This window comes from Raphanus sativus, chromosome 4, assembly GCF_000801105.2.
Source record: "Raphanus sativus cultivar WK10039 chromosome 4, ASM80110v3, whole genome shotgun sequence".
NCBI classification, from domain to species: Eukaryota; Viridiplantae; Streptophyta; class Magnoliopsida; order Brassicales; family Brassicaceae; genus Raphanus; species Raphanus sativus.
In genome coordinates, this window is record NC_079514.1 from 16,573,531 (window position 1) to 16,594,358 (window position 20,828).

General features: G+C 35.7%; 4 protein-coding genes and 1 pseudogene across 7 annotated transcripts; 3 read left to right on the forward strand and 2 right to left on the reverse strand.

Moving 5' to 3' along the window:
• Positions 1–1,001: 1,001 nt before the first annotated feature.
• On the forward strand, positions 1,002–2,075 carry LOC108849592 (abscisic acid receptor PYR1). The gene has a single exon (XM_018623154.2). It carries the CDS (start codon positions 1,242–1,244, stop codon positions 1,887–1,889), a length of 648 nt encoding a protein of 215 aa, XP_018478656.2. The 5' UTR covers positions 1,002–1,241; the 3' UTR covers positions 1,890–2,075.
• Positions 2,076–4,537: 2,462 nt separating this feature from the next.
• Positions 4,538–5,888, reverse strand: LOC108848847 (protein HAIKU1). Of its 2 annotated transcripts, none has more exons than XM_018622299.2 (2): positions 5,578–5,888; positions 4,538–5,421 (listed from the first exon to the last, which is right to left on the reverse strand). In XM_018622299.2, exon 2 carries the CDS (start codon positions 5,411–5,413, stop codon positions 4,724–4,726), a length of 690 nt encoding a protein of 229 aa, XP_018477801.2. In that variant the 5' UTR covers positions 5,414–5,421; positions 5,578–5,888; the 3' UTR covers positions 4,538–4,723. The 2 variants fall into 2 exon arrangements, with proteins under 2 accessions (XP_018477801.2, XP_018477802.2); XM_018622300.2 differs by having other exon boundaries at positions 5,604–5,886.
• A 1,545-nt stretch (positions 5,889–7,433) lies between these two features.
• LOC108833218 (probable ADP-ribosylation factor GTPase-activating protein AGD9) lies at positions 7,434–9,586 on the forward strand. 2 transcript variants are annotated; one of them, XM_018606651.2, is made up of 7 exons: positions 7,434–7,673; positions 7,755–7,873; positions 8,108–8,522; positions 8,595–8,861; positions 8,947–9,072; positions 9,156–9,257; positions 9,333–9,586. In XM_018606651.2, exons 1-7 carry the CDS (start codon positions 7,605–7,607, stop codon positions 9,438–9,440), a joined length of 1,206 nt encoding a protein of 401 aa, XP_018462153.1. In that variant the 5' UTR covers positions 7,434–7,604; the 3' UTR covers positions 9,441–9,586. The 2 variants fall into 2 exon arrangements, with proteins under 2 accessions (XP_018462153.1, XP_056865979.1); XM_057009999.1 differs by lacking the exon at positions 9,333–9,586 and having other exon boundaries at positions 9,156–9,266.
• A 3,252-nt stretch (positions 9,587–12,838) lies between these two features.
• On the forward strand, positions 12,839–16,202 carry LOC108849243 (ubiquitin carboxyl-terminal hydrolase 21-like). Of its 2 annotated transcripts, none has more exons than XM_057006965.1 (9): positions 12,839–13,456; positions 13,557–13,677; positions 13,870–13,980; positions 14,086–14,270; positions 14,359–14,688; positions 14,781–14,903; positions 15,006–15,513; positions 15,614–15,697; positions 15,822–16,202. In XM_057006965.1, the coding sequence occupies exons 1-9, from the start codon at positions 12,956–12,958 to the stop codon at positions 16,058–16,060; spliced, it is 2,202 nt and encodes a 733-aa protein (XP_056862945.1). In that variant the 5' UTR covers positions 12,839–12,955; the 3' UTR covers positions 16,061–16,202. The 2 variants fall into 2 exon arrangements, with proteins under 2 accessions (XP_056862945.1, XP_018478285.2); XM_018622783.2 differs by having other exon boundaries at positions 12,840–13,456; positions 15,006–15,519.
• Positions 16,203–16,949: 747 nt separating this feature from the next.
• LOC108850407 (glycine-rich cell wall structural protein 1.8-like) lies at positions 16,950–18,679 on the reverse strand (annotated as a pseudogene).
• Between the last annotated feature and the right edge of the window lie 2,149 nt (positions 18,680–20,828).

Consider the following 20,828-nt stretch of genomic DNA (forward strand, 5'->3'; position numbering starts at 1 on the left):
GTTTTTTGCGATTTTGTCGGAAAAATATTTTTACGGTTTTGACAAAAAGTGTGTTTTACGGTTTTTCTCAAAGAGTTCATTTTGCGGGAAAGTGTGTGTTTTAACAATTTTGGCGGAAAAATGCGATTTTGGCGGCAAAATTCGTTTTTACCGTTTTAACAGGAAAATACGTTTTTACAGTTTTGGTGAAAATGTGTTTTTGCGGGATTTTTTTTTTTTTTTTTGGTTTTGGCGGGAATATGCATTTTGCGGCGGAAAAAAGATTTTTCGATGTTGCCGGATATTTTTTAGCAGCTTTTGTGGAAAATGCGTTTTTGCATTTTTGACGGGAAAATTTATTTTTATTATTTGATGGGAAAATATGTTTTAACGGTTTGACTTGAAAAATGTGTTATTACCATTTTGGCGGAGTTTTTGCAGTTTTGATGAGAAAATGGTTTTTACCGTTTTGACGGAAAATAAATTTTTAAAAATTTGGCGGAAAATGTGTGTTTCTATTTTGATGGAATGATATATTTATAGATTTTTTTATTTGAAACAATGGTTTTAAAAAGGTATTTTTGTAATTTATCATTTTGGACTGAACTAGATTCTTTTTCACCTAGATACACCATGAAAATTCACTTTCATTTGGATGAGAATTCAAAAATACAGTTGGATTTTCATTTGAATGTTGTATTATCATACACTAAATGAATCTTGATTTGCATCTTCACCCAGATGAATTATCTGGTTGAGCAGACGAAGAGCACCTTAATTTACTTTGATTTCCTATAACTATTGTTACAAATTTTAGGATTTAAAATTAGTTATAATTCAAAAGAAAAGAGGCTGTAGTGAGGGTCTAGCAGAGCTATAGGCTAATAGCTTCACGAACAAAGAAGAATGTTTTTTAAAAAGTTATATATATGAGCATATAATGAAAATTTCAACGCCCCTAAATTATTATTGTTTATGATGATGCAAGCTTTCATGAATACAAAAATGGTGCTAAGTAGCCTAAATTATTATTTTTTGGTTAATTTCATGGTATAATAAAATCAAATAAAAGTACAAAAGATTCAGTGGCTAATGACATTTATGTGGTAACCAATAATTAAAAATAAAACCAACTATAATAAATTTACGTATCTGCCCTCTTATTTCTCAACGATTTATAGTTTTACCCTTTCTTCCCCCTTTCAAATTCATCCTCTCTTCGATTCGACCCCAAATCGGAAGCAAGTTTAAATTGGACATCAATGGCAGATTCAGAGCCAATCAGAGAAGAAGAGACCCACACAACCACTACTCTCCACCACCAAATGACTCCCTCCGAGCTAACTCAAGACGAGTTCGCCGAGCTAACCGACTCAATCACCGAGTTCCACACCTACCAACTCGGTCCCGGCCGCTGCTCCTCCCTCCTCGCCCAGCGCATCCAGTCCCCTCCCCAAACCGTCTGGTCCGTCGTGAGACGCTTCGACCGGCCCCAGATTTACAAACACTTCATCAAAAGATGCTCCGTGGAGGAGGAAGGGTTCGAGATGCGAGTGGGGAGCACGCGCTACGTGGACGTGATCAGCGGCCTCCCGGCGAACACGTCGAGGGAGAGGCTCGATCTCCTCGACGACGAGAGGAAGGTGACGGGGTTCAGCATCACGGGAGGGGAGCACAGGCTGAGGAACTACAAGTCGGTGACGACGGTTCACGGGTTCGAGAGAGAGGGAAGGATCTGGAGCGTTGTTCTTGAGTCGTACGTGGTGGATGTGCCGGAGGGGAACACGGAGGAGGACACGCGTTTGTTCGCTGATACTGTGATTAAACTGAATCTTCAGAAGCTCGCGTCGGTTACTGAAGGTATGAGTCGGAGTTGTGGCAACGGAGGAGGGAACTCTCCGGTTATGTGAAATTAATGAACACGAAAAAACAAATTGGGGAATTTTCATCTTTTTTCTTTTGTTTAATAAATTTTCGTTTGTAACATTTTTTTTTACTACTGAATTGTAATTTGCTTTTTGTCGTTATTGTTGTCTCCTGGATAATTGGAAACTGGAATGTTCGATAAGTTAAAATCCAACGTTAGAATAGCTGTTTACTTTTAACTTTAAGTCATACGAGGAAAACGAAAATTGATCTGGCTCTTCATCTCGTATATCTTGTAATATTTGTTCATAGTGCAACTAGCTAGTGTGTGTGACAATTATTTATCAGCTAATGGAAAAATCATTGGCGATTCCTGAATTTAATTTTCAAATTTTTGTTGTTGTTGTTTGTCAGCAAGTATTCAACTGAGTAAACATTTGTTGCAAACAAGCTCACTCCATGAATATAGTGTAAAATTGAGTGAGTAGGCCCATTTTCTTTGAGTGTGAAATTGGGTGGAATTAATAAAGATTTTATTACAAAATAAAATTTGGAATTGGAAATAGAAATGGTATTTGAAGTAGGGGTATAGTGGCAACTGGCAAGCTGCATTAATTTCCAAACTTAATAATTTTGATTATTTTTCTCAAACTCCATAGTCCTAAAAAGTGTATTTTATTTATGCTCATTTTGGGAGATGAGTTGGGCATTTAGTGGAAGGGCTTTGAGAAAAAACAGGCCCATTAATAAGGTAACTGATTTTACAAAATTGGAATCGGATTATGAGATTATCTTTCTCGTTTCTTAATTGAAGGGCATATGTAGTAAGTAGTAACTAGTAAGTAACTAATGGAAAAGCATACGTAGTAGGTAGGTAAATCGTAGCAAAAGGTGAGACTCTCACGATGCTTCTCGTATTATTCCGATAGGAAAGAAAGGGACAAATCTAGTGGGTACTGCAAGTTGCCTGCCAACTTGGTTAATAAAAGAAAGAAAGTGAAATATAAATTTTATTGATAAAAGTGAAAATCAAAGGCACAGACTTTAATGATATGATGTATGTGAAGTGTGAGCGAATTAGATGATAGGATTTTCCAGCACCCAAGACTTTACCCAAGACTTTAATGATTAACATCAACCTTCTTTTGTTCGATTATGAATAGGATTGGGGTACCTAACTTTTTAATACTTTTTTTTAAATCCGTTTTGCAAACTTTTATGGTAGTTGTTGTACTATTTTGGTAATCTTCCTAATTTTTTTAGATCTTACAAGAACATTATTATTCATGGTTTAGCTTCTCAAAACTAAGTTTCTGAACAACATAATATTAAAATTTTAAACATTTGTAAGAAATTGTACAACTAAATAGATGACAGGTGTGTGAAGAATTTTGAACATTTATTTTTAGAAACCATTTTAGTTTTTACTCACTCTTTTATGTTTCTGTTTTTATCATTAATTTGGATGAAAAATATCTCGAGAGTTTCTTCTATTGCTCTAAGTGTTTGGTAAATAGAAATGGTGCAGAATATATTTGACGGAGATAAAATGATAGACTTATTCTTAGGTTCACCCCTAGAGTGAACCTAAAGGTTCACCCAACCAATAGGAATCATCCATTTCACAATCGATATCTTTTAAAAAAGGAAACAAAATATTATCAAGTTATATTATATTTTTAAAATAAAAAATGTTAAAAATAAATAAAAATAGTAATATATGCAACAAAAAAAATTTAAAATATTTTAAATCCGTCATCAAAACACTAAACATTAAACTCTAAACTCTAAACTAAATACATTAAACACTAAATCTTAAAAATACCAAACCCTTAATCCTAAAAAGAGTTTAGGGATTAAGATTAAGGTTTTAGTATTTTTAAGATTTATTGTTTTAGTGTTTAGTTTTTAGTTAAAATTTAGGATTATCCAAGTATTTATGATTTACCTAAGGATTTAGGATTTAGAGTTTAGGGTTTAGTATTTCGATGATGGCATTAAAATATCTAATTTTTTTTTGCATATACTAGAGTTTAGGGTTTAGAGTTTAAGATTATACAAGAGTTTAGCGTATACCCAGGGGTTTAGCGTATACCCAAGGGTTTAGGGTATACTTAACGGTTTAGGGTTTATGATTTAGGGTTTAGGGTTTATGATTTAGGGTTTAGAGTTTATTTTTTCCGAAGATGTTAAAAATATATTTTTAAATCATTTTTTAACTACTATTATTTTTATTTGTTTTCATTTTATTTATTTTAAAAACATAATATAACTTGACAATATTTTGTTTCCTTTTTTAAAAGATATCAATTGTGAACTGAGTGATTTCTATTTGTTGGGTGAACCTTTAGGTTCACTCTAGGGGTAAATCCAAGAATAACTCAAAATGATATACATATTAATAAAAACTGATTATTTCTTCTAGTCCATTTTTTTTTTGTTTACATCATAAGATTCGTTTCTATTCAGCGCTTTATTATTCAGTGAAAATATGCAGAGAAAGAGATATAATTGGTGAGGTAGGCAATATAGTATAAGTTTTCGTGAAAACATTATTTTATCAATAGTCTACAATGATTATTACAGTATACTATTACATAAAGGTTCTTACCAACAGTTCTAGGTTTTTTTTCTTTCAAAAAAAGACAATGGTCAACAATTTGTTCAAAAAAAAAGACGATGGTCAACAATATAGTAAGGTATATATTATAAGACAAAACAACATATAAATGTTGAATTTCAAATTTTAAATCCAAATCAGCACTCCAATACATAAATCGAAATAAGCAATTGTCTTCCAATTACATGTTACATACGTACATAGTGCTTACAAGTTTATACATTGATTAAAAGACTATTAATACACACTACGATTAGGCTATTGATTTTTCCACAATGGACTGAGCAACGGGAAGAAAAAGCCTGGTGACGGCGGAGGTAGAGACTCGTTACCGCCTAAAAACCGCGGTGAAAACGCGAAATTGGGTGATAATAGTGGAAAGGGAGATCTAGGCTGAGGCGACAAAAGAAACTGTGAAACTGGAGACTGGAATAACATTGGATTAGGACCGGTTTGTTGTGAAGGAAACAAACCAGTTGATGGCTGAACCGGGTTCTGGTTGTGTGGTTGAGGTTGGTTTCCGACAGGGCTTGATTCGATTAGGTAACGCATATAAGCCGAGATTGGAGATTCGGCCGGGTTGATTGATAATTGGTTAACAGGCTGAACCGGTTCAGAGGCCATTGGGTTCGATTGAATTGGAGGTGGCGGTGGAGGGCGGTTGACTTGAGTCAAAGGAGCTGGTCTAACTTTGACCAACCGTGAATTTGGAGGTTTTGGTGGGTTTGAGTTTGTTGATTGTGGAGGAGGATTGACAGAAGAAGCTGAGCCTAGTCCGGTTAACTGTTGAACAATGGATCTGAAATCGGTCTTGTTGATGTTATAAACCAAAGCTTGAGGATTTTGTTGTTGATTTTGCTGATTTAATGGCTCTTTACGGATGTTTTTCCCCATCTTATTCACACCTAGATGATGATGATTATGATTATCATTATTGTGATCATCCATTGTTAAACCTGAAACAAAGTAACAAGAACAGAATAAAAATATTCTTAGGAAGAGATTAGCAAAGAACGCACAAAGCCTTTTAATCTATTAGGTAATTACAGTTTCTGGAAACAAATTTGAACAAAGGAGTTCTCAAGACAAGCGAAATCAAAGGGGTTTTAAACCTTTTAGTGAGAAAAGGAGAGCTTACGCGTTTTCAGAATTTGACCAGAAAAATGAAGATCTGCAAAAGAAAGAAGAACAAGCCAAAGAGGCTTTTTAAAGATAAAAGCAAAGGAAAGTATGGCTTTCTTGACTTTCTTGCTCTCATCCCTTCATATATTTCTTTTCAAAATTTTAACTTTTACAATCCTAATCTTATAATTTTTTCAATAACTAACAAGTGGATTAAATATATCAACAAGTTGAGTATTAGTGTCAATAACACAAATTAGTTTACTGAAACAATTGCACATTGCAGTTTGTATCCAGAGCCCGTGTTAATGTTTAATATTTTAGTTTTCAGAAAATCATATACTCCCTCTGTTTTTAAAAGATGTATGTTCTAGAAATTTTTTTTGTTTCAAAAATATCAATTAATTATGAATAATTGTGAATCTCAAAAACATTAATTGCATTTCTTGAAATTTATTGGTTTAGAAATATAGGAAATATAAAATAACAAAAAACTATGCACTAATAAATAAGTTTTAATATGTTTTATTAAAAAGTGTGAAAATCTCAAAACATCATTTAAAAACAGAGGGAGTAGCTGCCTACTAGTGCCTATAGTCTTTTTTTGGTTCTCAAGAATTCATATAATATCAGAATTAATTCCTAATTATGACACGACGCTATTATCTTCGAGCCTGTTTAAAACAAAATCAGCACGTCAAATCCGCATTATCTTTTTCGAAAAGTTAGGCCCAGTTGCAATGACGATTTCCTTGACTTTCAAGTCTCGTCACATAGATACAATTAAAGATAACCTTGTTGTTGTTTTTCCTTAGTTTCATTTTTTTTTTGTTAAACCATAATTTTTTGGAGAATAATAACTTCAATACATTTCCAGTTGAATAACACAAATAGATAGTATGCCAACTATACATGTTGGGAAATCCTATAGAACGAACTTAAAATATCATTGTGCAACTTCATTTTAAAGACATGGAAGAAAGAACAAGACTTAAACTTCAAAACCTCACAAACTAAGATCATTGCGGATATTCTCAACTTAAAAAAAAAAACTTGTCTTGTCATTGCTACATTGTATGCGTGTCTTGCAGTCTCCTGCAAAGATTATCGAAGTCATTTCCATGGGAAACACATATTGAGTTGACATGAACAGATTTGTTGCTCCTGCATCTAGAGGAGAGCCAGCAAATTTCAAAAATTTCGGACACTAATATTTAGTTGTTCCTGGATGGTCTCGAACGATCCAGGCTTTCACTTGTGTTGATTTGAGTTGTTAGATGTTGTTGCATCATAGTCTTGCGTGACTTCACTTGATTGATGGTTTCTTCAAAGTAGTCTGTATTGTTTCTACTTTTTGCATCGGAGTCATAACCGAACTATATATAGCAATATAGAGATTTTGCCTTTGCAATTTCAACATCTGTTCTAAGATTAACATGTTGTGTATTCAAAATCAAATTGCTTTTTATTTTATTTTATTTAGGTTGTTTCTATTGTTTTGATAGACCATCAGATGACTGAAAGTTGAAGAAAAGATGAATATCGTCTTACAAAGCATTGTAATGAATATATAAGAAGTTGTTGGAGGAATTACGAAAGTCTCGAAGTTGTCACTAATAGAGGACAAGTGAACCAAGTGTGGTTGATATTTTCTTTCAACAACGTTAACAACGTTGACACGTTTAGTTCAAAAAAAAAAACAACGTTGACACGTTTTGTAGTGGCAGATTAGTAGGAAACCAACGATCTATATCATGAAATGGGCTTTTTAAATGGGCCAAACATGTCCATTGAGTTCAGTATTGAAAACAAACAAAGCATTATTAAAGTATACGTAGTACCTTTACAGGTTTTGGAAGAAACGAAACGAAACGAAACGAAGAAAACACGAAAGAAAAAAATAATCCTCAGCAGCTTTGAAGAAGAGAGAGTTTTGATCTATCGTCGTCACAAGTTGTTCAGATCTCCAGATTTCTTCTTCTCTCGATCTGTAAATCTCCTGCATAGCTCCTTAACGATGGCGACTGAGAATCACGCCGATAAGAATGTTGTTTTCAGAAAACTCAAAGCCAAATCGGAGAACAAGGTTAAGCTTTCTCCCAACTTCTTGGGATTTTAAATTATTGAAATTCGATCAGATCTGGAGCTAATACGGCCTTGACTGTAGGTGTGCTTCGATTGTAGTGCGAAGAATCCAACCTGGGCTTCGGTCACTTACGGCGTCTTTCTCTGCATCGATTGCTCAGCTGTTCATCGAAACCTCGGTGTCCACATCAGCTTCGTCAGGTCTGTAAAACGCCACCGTTTAATCCAACTTTCAGGGCTTAGTAATTTTGTGAAGTTTTAGCTAGGGTTTTAAGGATTGTGATTGAATTATCCAATATTATGCAAGACGACGTCGTTTCCTATGTGTTACTTTGATGAAGAGATGAGATTCTTTCTCTATTAAGCATTGTGGTTTTTTTTTTTTCTTTTGCCTCTTTGATATTTATGGATCTTAATCAAAAATTGATTTTCAAGGTCGACGAACTTGGATTCGTGGAGTCCAGAGCAGCTAAGAACAATGATGTTTGGTGGTAACAACCGAGCTCAGGTGTTTTTCAAGCAGCATGGCTGGAACGAAGGCGGCAGAATTGATGCTAAGTACACTTCGAGAGCTGCTGATTTGTATAAGCAAACTCTCGCTAAGGAAGTTGCTAAAGCAATGGCTGAAGAAGAAGCTACTTTGCCTTCTTCATCTGTTGCTGCTACTTCTCAGCCGGTGGAGCCTCCAGCAAAAGAGACTTCTTTGGTTGTTAAGGAAGAGGCAACTGTTGCTGTCTCTTCTCCACCAAAGGCTTCTCAGGGAGCTGTTGCTAGTACCTTTAAGAAACCTCTTGTTGCTAGAAAGACAGGCAAGACTGGTGGTCTTGGTGCTCGTAAGCTTACCACTAAGGTAAGTGTTGGCTTCTCTTTTTTTTTATCTTGGGTTTACTGTAGATATAAGTCTGTGTTTGTTGTTATGCAGCCAAAAGAGAACCTTTATGATCAGAAGCCTGAAGAGCCTGTACCTGTGATTCCTGCTGCTTCTTCGACTAAAACTACATCATCATCATCGGCTGGATCGTCGTTTGCCTCTCGGTTTGAGTACTTTGATGAGGAGCAGTCTGGTGGGCAAAGTGGCACACGAGTGCTTACCCACGTCGCTCCACCAAAGTCATCGAATTTCTTTAATGAGTATGGAATGGACACTTCTTTCTCCAAGAAACCAATCTCAAGCTCGTCAAAAACTCAAGTAAAAGAAATGCTCAAACAGAAGATCCAAAGAAAAGGGATGTTGATTTCAGTGTGTTACTAACTAATATTCTTACTTAACGTAGGTTGAAGAAACTGATGAAGCGAGAAAGAAGTTTTCAAACGCGAAATCGATTTCATCTGCACAGTTTTACGGGAATCAGAACAGAGATGCTGATCTTGAATCAAAAGCTACTCTTCAGAAGTTCTCGGTATCTTTTCTGTCACAAAACCAATCAAATTGTATTCAAGTCTTATTGTTCATGTTACCTAACTGCGGTTGCAAAACTAACAGGGCTCAGCAGCTATTTCAAGTGCTGATCTTTTTGGTCATGGACAAGATGATTCCAACCTTGATATCACTGCAAGCGATCTCATCAACCGAATCTCTTTCCAGGTAAAATAAATTTCTTACTTAGAAATCAGTTTCTTTTACTCTCTTTTCTGATTAAACTTTGTTTATTCGCAACAGGCGCAGCAAGATGTGTCGTCCCTTGTTAACATAGCGGAAGAAACGACCAAGAAGCTGGGGTCATTGGCATCTGGTATATTCAGTGATCTTCAGGATAGAATGCTCTAAGAAAACATACAAACATCTTTGTCTTTTGATTGACAGAGAGAACACATTGTGGTATTTGAAAGGTTTTGTGTTTTGTTCTGTAGCAATTTAATAACACAAAACTTATATGCTCAATACTCAAACAGGTTTGGCAGTTTCTAATTCAACCAATAATGTTAGAACATCAAAACCTAACTAAATCATTGAAAACAATCCTGTTGATCCTAATATTTGCATTTAGTTAAAGACAACCATTAGATAATCTCATTTAAGGTGATTGTAACACCGGATAATAGTGGAGTGACGGAAATATAACTAAATTGTAAAGTAATTTAAAATCTGCATAACAGAAAATTAAGGAATGGAATTTATTTATTTATTTATTAACTTGGGGTATTTTATAGAAATGTTTAAACTAATATTTCGAGGGAAATTTCAACTATGTTTTTTTTTCTAAACACTAGAATTTTATAGAATAAGAACAGAATATATTACAACAAGTTCAGGTTCAATCAAAAGAACATAGAGGAGGAGAAATGATTTATCCAAAAAGATAACTAAGCCAACAAGGAAATCCTCTAGCAATATAAAAATGAAAAAGATCCTTGTTAATCATACTTTCAGCAATGAGTTTAGCTCCTTTGGTGTTGTGATGAATATGAAATTGAGTTTTACAATCCTGTAAATCATTCAAAAGTGGCAAGACTTTTGAAGAGTAGAATTTGAGAGAAGGCCAAGCATGAGGTTTTGAGATTGCTCCAATTAAATCGTGGTCATCACTATCATATACTCCCTCTGTTTTTAAATAATAGATGTTTTGAGATTTTCACACTTTTTAATAAAACATATTAAAACTTACTTATTAGTGCATAGTTTTTTGTTATTTTATATTTCCTATATTTCTAAACCAATAAGATTTCAAGAAATGCAATTAATGTTTTTGAGATTCACAATTATTCATAATTAGTTGACAAAAATTACATTGAAAATATGAAAAATATATCTTTTTGAAACAAAAATTATTTTCTAGAACATACATCTTTTAAAAACAGAGGGAGTATGATGGAGTTGAATTGTTTCTAAACATTCAATCGCCCATCTCCAGCTTTCTAGAGAAGCATCATGTTTGGTCAAAATGTTAGTGAAGGACCTTCTATATTACAAAGGATCCAAGAGGCTTTATTTTGATTCCTGATCTTATTCCACACAAAACCTATATCGTATTTGAGCCAAAAAAAGGAGGTTTCCATCCAAAAATAGTTTTTTTTTTTCAAGTCAATAAGATTTTCTTGTTTTTCAATAGACTTGATAAAGAACCAGTGATCAACTTCCTCGAAGATAAATTTGATGAAGGAAAAATCCAATTTAAGACTATCTTCCAAAAAGAAGATGTTTCTGTTTTTCCATAATGTCCATATAATCCAAGCTCATGCTCTCATGATTTCTTCCGGAATGAGATGTTTTTTTCTCATCTTTAGGACATAGAAAATATTTGGATAGACAGAGCTTGGATCAAAACTATTTGGAGGGAGGGGAAGTTACTTAGGGCCCAAATTTGTCTTGATATCATACAAGCGAATAGGACATGGTTAACAGATTTCCCTTCTACTTTCATGCTTGTCTCAGAAAGGTTATTAGCAACAGGCAAGGTGCTCTGCGGCTACTTGGGAGGTGATGCGGCCAAGACAAGATGTAAAGGACTCGGTCGATGTGGTCTGGTTCAAATGAGCAATTCCGAAGCATGCATTCAACATGTCGATCGCTAACTACGATAGATTGCCCACAAGATCAAGACTGGTAGCATGGGGCATCCCGGTGTCTCCCAATTGCATGCTATGTTTGAACTCTATTGTAACGATGGATCATCTAATGCTGTCCTGTGTGCTTAGCGCCGAAATCTGGAGGGAGGTCTTCATCAGATGCCAACCTCCCCATACGATGTTCACCAATTGGTCTGAGCTTCTTTCTTTGATCCGTGCTGCAAGCTCTGCCAAGCTTTCTCTTCTGAGGAAAATTGCTGTGCAAGCAGTTGTTTTCCACATTTAAAAACAGAAAAACAACTTAGTTCACAACCAACAAGTAGTGCTTTCATCCATTGTGTTTCAAGGAGTAGACAGAGAAGTGAAAAACATTATCTCATCCGGGACACACAACAAACTTTTCAAGGATCTCATGATTCTTAGGCTAAGATAAGAATATTTTTGTTAGTTCTTGTAGGTTTTCTATGATATATCTTGTTTTTTTTTTTTTTTTGCCAAGATGGCTCAGATCCTAGATCTTTACTTTTGTAAACTCTTTTCATTATTTATAATATTTACAAGTTAGCAAAAAAAAAAAGCAACAGGCAAGGCACCACTCCTACTTTCCAATTTTTTTTTGAATTTTGATTTAGTATCAAGAGACCATATTTGATCTTTGATACCATTCAGAGATGGAAGAAGGCTTCCATTGACAAAAAAGCTTCCTTTTTTAGCCTCTCTTTCAGCAAACCAATCACTTGATTTAACAGAGTACTTCACATAATGAGTGTGATTCCAAATGTAAAAATCTGGCGAGGAGATAATTGGCTTGATCTTCAGAATAATCTCTTTATCATGTGGATTAAAAAGATCATCTAGCAAATTTTCATATAAGAACATCCACGTATGGTTAAGACTGAACACTAAAATATTCCAGTGTGTATAGACTTATAGTGTATATCTACACTTATAGTGTATATCTACACTTTATATACTCTATAATTAGAATTTAAAAAACAGTGATAAAACATAAAATAATGAATTACAAAATGTTATCTTTGTATTCTCTTAGTAATATTTATATTACTAATTATTATTTGTCATTTAATATTTTAATCCTAGTTTTTCATGTTTCTATGTATTTTTAATATTTTAAGTTGATTTTTACTTTTTAGTTTATATAATATTTACTATTTTTGTTTTAAATATATTAATTTGATAAAATTTATGAATTTATAGATAAATTTATTATTAGCATAAATTCATTTGTGATTTTGATAGTATCATATAACATTTGCAACGGGTTGTTATATTAAATCATGATCAATATATAAAATGAGTTTTAAATAATTATATTAATTGAAACAATGAATTTTCTTAAAATTAAGGAGAATATAACAAGTAACCTATTAGAAATAATAGTATATACATAAACATATATATATATATATATTAATTATCTTAAATATCATGATAAATTTATAAATTAAAATAAAAATTTAAATAATAATTCAAAAACTAAAAAATGATCCTAAAATTTTGGAGGATATGATAAATAAGTAAAAAAATTTGTCAAATAATATTATAGAGTACAAATCTATCTTCTTTAAGAAAAAAAAGGAATTTGATCGAAGAGTCTCGAAGTCAAAAGTCCAAGGCTTGGCAATTCGCATGGTTAAATAGTAAACGATTTTGTGTTCAAAAAAAGAAAAAAATAGCAAACGATTTAACAGTAAAATCTTTCCGAGAGAAAAAGGTGAAAACAAAACCCTAAAGAAAGAAATAATGGCGGCATGAATGAATTTCCCTCTCAATTCAAAACCCTTCCTTATAGACTCTCCTACCTACCAATCCCTTCTCCTTGTCGGAATCTTCCTCCTCAGCTTCTTCTTTTACTTGAGCTTTCTCCTCCAAAAGCTAAACCCTAGCTTCTTCAAAAAATTCGATCTAGGGTGGTTGTTGATGGCGGAACCGTCGCCTGAAATCGAAACCCTAGACGAAGACGAGCCTTCACCCACCGCGCCGGTTCGATCCCTCTCTCTTTCGTCGCCAATTCGCCAGATCCAAAATCCAGATGAATCTCCTCCCTCTTCGGATGATGAGTGCATAGATTCTCAGATTCTCCGAATCACGAGCCCTGGATACTCTTTCTATGGAGACTTGTATAATAATCGCACTCCAAGGAGGTACATGCGGTGGAATTTGGACTATAGTAGCGACGATGATGATCTCACAAAACCTATTGATATCTTCCGATGGTCGTCGTCTCTTCCTAAGATTAACAAACCCACAGGCGTTGTATGTTCCCTTTTTTTTTTTTATCAAAAATAATCTTTTGTCGTTTTCAAACAGTTTTATTTAAATAATAATTGAATCTTTTTTTTTTCTTCTTGTTCAGGGTGCTGGTTTAAGTAACTCAGGCAACACTTGTTTCATTGCTTCCGTGTTACAGTGCCTTACTCATACTGTGCCTCTCCTCGATGCCCTTCGTACTTACAAGTATCACAACCCTTGCAACTGTAAGTGGATTGTTCCATGGTCTAATTCTACTAGTTTTTGTCTTCACTGTGTGTTTCAGTGGTCTGATTTTAGTTGATGGCTTGATTGTGTGTTTCAATGGTCTGATTTTAGTTGATGGCTTGATTGTATTTATCTTGTTTTTGTTCATAATCTTTCATCCTATATATCTCATTTTGAATTTTTTTATCCAGGTGGCAATGAGAATTTCTGTGTTCTGCAAACTCTCCGAAACCATACTGAGCATGCTCTACGGTCTTCAGGATACGATATAAAGATTGATCGGTTTCGTGATAACCTTAATTGTATCCTTCTCAACTTTACTACTTTGGATTCTGTTCTGTTTTGTTTGCATAGCTTTGTGTTTCAGATCTTCTCGTATGAATGGTATTATCCTTAAACCACTGCAGATTTCTCATCCGACTTCCAGATAGACCACCAAGAAGACGCTCATGAGTTTCTACAGTCGTTTTTGGATAAGCTAGAGAAATGTTGTCTGGATCCTGGTAGTAGAGATAACTCTGCCTCTGCCTCTGTCTCTTCTCAAGATGTTAACATTGTTCACAATATCTTTGGTGGGCGTCTCGTTAGTAAGGTAACAGATTTTATTATTCATTACCATACTAATTATCTACTGTTTAAAGCAAAATTGGAAAGTATAATTTTTATCCTTTCCCTTTCAGCTTCGCTGTTGCAACTGCAATTCCGTTTCAGAAACATTTGAAACGTCCCCTGGATGGAGTCTCGAGATAGAAGACGTGGAAGATCTTTCGAGTGCGCTAGAGTCTTTTACATGTGTGGAAAAACTCGAGGACCAGTTTACCTGTGATGACTGTAAAGAGAAAGTCTCAAAGGAGAAGCAACTCAAGTTCGATAAGCTGCCTCTTGTTGCTGCGTTTCATTTGAAGAGGTTTAAGAACAATGGGGTTTATATGCAGAAGATCTTCAAAGATGTCAAGTTCCCTTTGGAGTTGGATTTGCTCTCTTACATGAGCAGTAACGAAAATCCTCAAGTAAAGTGAAAATCTTTTACAGATCTGTAAAGCTAAGGTTTTCATGTCTTCTTAATTTAACGTCCAATCATGTTGTTGTTATGTTTATTCAGGATTCCACAAAATACCATCTCTATGCCATGGTGGAGCATCTCGGGAATGGTATACATTTTGGTCATTACTCAGCATATGTGAGATCAGCTCCTGAGACATGGCATCGTTTTGATGATGCAAAGGTAATGAAAGATGATCAGTGATTTCATTTTGATCTGTGCACTTTACTTCTTTGGTAGACTTCTCTGAAAGGGTGTCAACAAATGCAAATTTTCCTTTGGCAGGTATGGAGAATCAGCGAAGAATGTGTTCTATCAAAGGATGCATATATGTTATTCTACGCAAGAGAAGGTACTCCTTGTTTTGCTAGTGCGTTTGAAGAGCTGAAGACACTATTTGAAGCCACTCCGATGAATTTATCGCCCAAGTCGGTGCTTGAGACTACTACTACTACCTGTAGCGAGGAGTGTGTAAGCGACCTAAGTTACCAGACTGTCTCTGATTCCAACCACGCCCGTAACGGCTCGGTGGGAGTTGTATCGATCCCTGGTGGAAACTACTCAGATTACCATTGCGATGAGGCACAGGATGAAATGTTTCATTCGGCAGAATCTAACAGTGACGACGAATATTTTGCGTTTGAGTCACCCAAGGCTGATGACTCTGAGAAACCATTTGCCGAGACCTTTCACCAAGAAGAGCATCACTTGTATCCAGATGGCAACAGAGTTTCCACCAATGAAGCTTCTGTGCCTGTGCTCGAGATTCAAGAGCAAGTCTCGTCTCCAAAACGTAAAGGTACCATCTGTTACTACTTACTATGTTCAATTTATCAGACTCTCAATTGAGACTTGACTCTTATGTTGTGTGTTTGTTTATTTTATGTATACAGATGCCGAGAGAGCTATGATTGGTGAAGAAACTTATCTGACTAAACGCAAGATGCAAAAGCAAAATCCGTTTTCGAAAGGCCAAGGTAACTACTATGTGTAATTTGATAGCTTTAGTTTTAGTTATATAGTAAATATGTGGGAAAAGATATTAAGGTGAGAGAAACGTTGAAAGATCCTGATGTCTGAGTGTGTGTGATTCTGTAACAGGACCATTTCAGATTCGACGTGAGCATTTGCAGAATAAGAAGAGAGAAGAAAGTTGTAGACCAAATGTTGCAGATCCTAAGGAGAAGAAACATGCTGTTTCATATCTAATGAGTCGGCCTCATTCATCTCGGTCTCGAATGATTGCTGCAGCTATGGGTGTTAAGGTCAAGAGGAAGAAAGTCTGTAACATCAGAAGATCGCATCTTCACAGGAATTTCTCTGAACGGCAATCAAAATGAAAAGCTTGGGATAACTTTCTTTATTTGTTATGACGGTTTAGATTGATATAGATCAAACGGTTTAGATTGATATAGATCAAATTTTGTAAAGCTCTAACCAAAGTTCCTTTATAAAATTATTCCATTGGTTTTATTAATGCTTTTTAATGATGTAAATTGCAAGAAAGACAATAAATATTCAGTTATTAGAACTTACCAAAAAAAAAAAATATTCAGTTATTAGAAAATACAATTTTCAATAATGTGGTACAAAATGTTTTCAACCAAGGCATTTTAATTTGTACTAGATTTTGACCCGCGCTTTTGAAGCGCGGGAAGCGCGGGATATTTTACGATGAAAAATTTCACTAATAATTTAACAAATATTTTGGTTATTTTTAAAGAGTATGTATTTAAATATTTTTGCATTTAAATCAGTATTTTTAAATTCAACCTGATTGTGATTATACCGGTTAATCCGGAGATCTGACAATTCAATTTATGTTTTTAAAATATTCATATTAAAAAATCACTAAAACCCGAGACTAAACGATTGAACTGATGGATGACCGATATGTAATCTAATTGAATTTAAATTGTAATAGTTTCATAATTTGTAATCTTATAATCGAAATTTTAAAGTTCACTATTTTGCAATTTATGAAATTATGACGTTTCTACAAAATTTTAAAGAGAAAATGATAGATATAAAATAACAAGATTAATTATCGTATTATTTGGAAACATTGATAGTAGTATAAAAATATATTGTTTGGACATTGATAGTAGTATAAATAAATAAGTATATTGTTTGGAAACATGGATAGTAGTATAAGAAAGGAATATTAGTGACTTAATGTATGTTTAACTATAAAGTATAAAGGTGTATTTAATTTAAAAACTTACAAAATAAAATTATTCCATTGGTTTTATTAATGCTTTTTAATGATGTAAATTGCAAGAAAGACAATAAATATTCAGTTATTAGAAACTTACCAAAAAAAAAAATATTCAGTTATTAGAAAATACAATTTTCAATAATGTGGTACAAAATGTTTTCAACCAAGGCATTTTAATTTGTATACCCCTGCCCTCCACAAATCATCTTATTTTTATTTCCAGCCTCTTCTTTTGGTTTTATTTTGAGTTGGTTTCTTCATGGAGCATAGCCTCCACCACCGTGTCCACCGCCTGAACCACCACCACCACCGTAAGCCCCACCATATTGGCTGCCGCCTCCACCTGAACCACCTCCACCACCACTGCCATATCCCCCCTGCTGCACCACCATAACCACTTCCTTCACCACCACCACTTCCATAACCACCTCCATGAGCTCCACCTCCACTGTAAGCTCCTCCTCCACCACTTCCTCCACCGCCACCTCCTCCATACCCTCCGGCTCCGGCTCCTGATCCACCTCCAGCTCCTCCTCCTTCATCGCCTCCATAAGCACTACCACCATAAGATCCTCCACCCGCTGATCCTCCTCCACCTCCATGACCGCCTCCACCTCCAGCAGCACCACCATACTCACCTCCACCTGTGCCGCCACCTTCACCAGCTCCACTTCCGTATCCACTTGCATGCTCACCTCCACCACCGTATGCCGATCCTCCACCGCCTCCGCTTCCACTACCTCCCCCTCCAGCATGACCACCAATTACACCACCAGCTCCTTCACCATCACCACTTCCATAACCGCTAGCATGATCTCCTCCACCACCATAAGCAGCTCCACCACCACCACCACTACCTCCACCGCCGCCACCAGCATGTCCACCATAACCACCAGCTGCTCCACCGTAACCACCACCTCCACCTTCTCCTCCTCCACTAGCATACCCACCGGAAGAAGAAGCTCCACCACCACCTCCACCATGACCACCACCACCAGCATGACCACCGTATCCACCAGTTGCTCCACCGTAACCGCCACCACCTCCTTCTCCACCTCCACTAGCGTATCCACCGGAAGAAGAAGCTCCACCACCGCCACCACCGTGACCACCACCACCAGCATGACCACCGTATCCACCAGTTGCTCCACCGTAACCGCCACCACCTCCTTCTCCACCTCCACTAGCGTATCCACCGGAAGAAGAAGCTCCACCACCGCCACCACCGTGACCACCACCACCAGCATGACCACCGTATCCACCAGTTGCTCCACCGTAACCGCACCACCTCCTTCTCCACCTCCACTAGCGTATCCACCGGAAGAAGAAGCTCCACCACCGCCACCACCGTGACCACCACCACCAGCATGACCACCGTATCCACCAGCTGCTCCTCCATATCCACCACCACCACCTTCTCCACCTCCACTAGCGTATCCACCAGAAGAAGAAGCTCCACCACCGCCACCGCCACCACCGTGACCACCACCACCACCGGCATACCCTTCAACTCCTCCATATCCACCACCACCACCTTCTCCACTACCGCTACCATAACCACCACCAATCACTCCATAAGCTTCACCACTACCGTGGCCTCCACCACCGCCACCACCATGGTGAGACGGGATTTCGCCGTATGTTAAGAGATTCCGGCTAGTGGGTAGCAAATGCCAAGGCCGAGTAAAAGAAAAAAGACGGTTGAGAGAGCTTTGAGAGAAACCATTGTTTTGGTAGTGATATTTGAACTTGATGAACTAAAATGGAAGGGCTCAATGAGGTATTTATAGTGATTGGGTTCTTGTATCTTAAGCCGCGTCCACAGACAAAATTAAGAGTGGTTGATGAAGCACATGCTTATCACTTTAAAAGTGTAGATTTACTGTCCCTACCATATTACTCCTAATTTTCTTTTACATTTATTGATTTTTAATCTAATCTAATCAAAACATTCTTATTACTTGTAGTTGTAGACTGTAACACCTTCTACTAAAAGGCTTGTAGTGACCAGTTTGAATTGTTAAAAACAAGACCCAAGTTATAATTTTATAAATTAAAGATTCAGATGTGATAAATTGCTTATCAGTGTTGTTTACCTTAGCCCCAAAAAGAGAGATTTAGGAAGATCTTGAATTCTAACATCGACAAGAAGAGAATAATAAATACTCCTTCTGTTCCTAAAAGATTCATGTTTTGGAAAAATATTTTGTTTCAAAAGATGTATATTTTATATTTTCTATGAAAAAATTGTAAATTTTTAAAAATTAATTGGTTTTATTGGATTATTATTGGTTAAAAACTGTTGAAAACTGAAAATTACATAAAACAATAAATTTATTATAGTGATTTAATGTGTTTTCTTAATATGTGTGAAAACACTAAAAAGTCTATTTTTTAAAAAACGGATAGAGTATATAATTAATCCTCAACCCGAAAAGATTATAAGACTAGGGCTATCGTGCATGATACAACAAAATAATTCTATTTGGTCTAATGTATTTAGAGAAATTGCAGCGTATATACACCGGTAACTGCTATATTTGCATGGATGAATTATGTCTTTCTCGTTGATGTGCTTTTTTTTTAATGTCATTTTCATCCTTAAACTTCATATAACACAATCTATTTTCATGCTTATTATTTTTCATCTGCTTTTCACATATTTTCATCTCTCTCTCTCTTATCTAACATCAAACTTTTTATGTCTCCACTCTGTTTCAAACAATCCGTTTCAAACACAACATCACCTACACCAATCTTTTCTCTGGCGACTCTCCTCATCACCAACCAACAAGCCACTCAACTCTCAACCTGACCACTTCAAGCTTTACTCCTTCATCTCTGTCTTGTTCTGTTGTGGCCGTCATCCACGTTCAGCTCGAACCACACCGTGGATCTTTCTTCTTTGTTCAGCTCCACCGTTGACTGAAAAAGGAGTCACCACGAACGTCTCTGCCTCAAGCTTCTTCTTCTCCGCTGCAAATCGTCGCATCTGTTTCGTGTCATCGGACCATCTTCGACATCTTTCTCTGCTGACGTAGTCATGCTTTGATTCAAGCATCGCTGCCGTGCTCATCCTCCCGTATATATCTCGTTACGGAAGAGATCGATCAACAATGGTGATTTATTATGTTTTGCAACACAAACCCTCAAACCTTTGGATATTCTCAAGTTGTCCCCAATATTTCCAAGTGTACAAATTGCTTCACGAATCGGCCCCATACTTTCAGATTCTATATTTCAAACCTTTTAAGAATTCTCCGAATGGTCCTCCAACTTAGATGTTTTCAACGTTACAATTTAAGTTACAATATTGAGATAATTAGTGCATATTACTGGCTAAATATAACTAAAAAGTCAAGTAAAATCTTAACAGACTATTTTACAAATTACATCATTATTTGTATATATTACCGGCTAACTATAAAAATATCAAGACAATTAATATATATTACCAGCTAACTATAACAAAAAGATCAAGTAAAATCTTAACCGGCTAAACAACCATTTTAATCATTTTATTGTTATTTGTAAATTAGTTAATTTTGTGTTTAGCCGAACATGTAAATCTAATCATATGTTTTGTGCTTTATTGGAGAGTTAATTTTTTTGTTTATCCGAATTGATACAAAACAATAATCATCAAATGATTAAAATAGCAGGTAAATATAAATTAAATATCAGCTAAAATGCAAAAGTATTCGGATATAAAAAAATAACAATGCTAGTTTTAGTAGGGACCGGTTTTACAAAAACAACAAAAGACGGATCGATTCATCATGTTAGAATTGCAGCACTCGATCCAGTCCGAGATAGACGAATTGATCGCTTGCTGAAGACATTTTTACTCGATTTAATCCTCGGCCTAAGTTTCACATGTGCGTCCACAA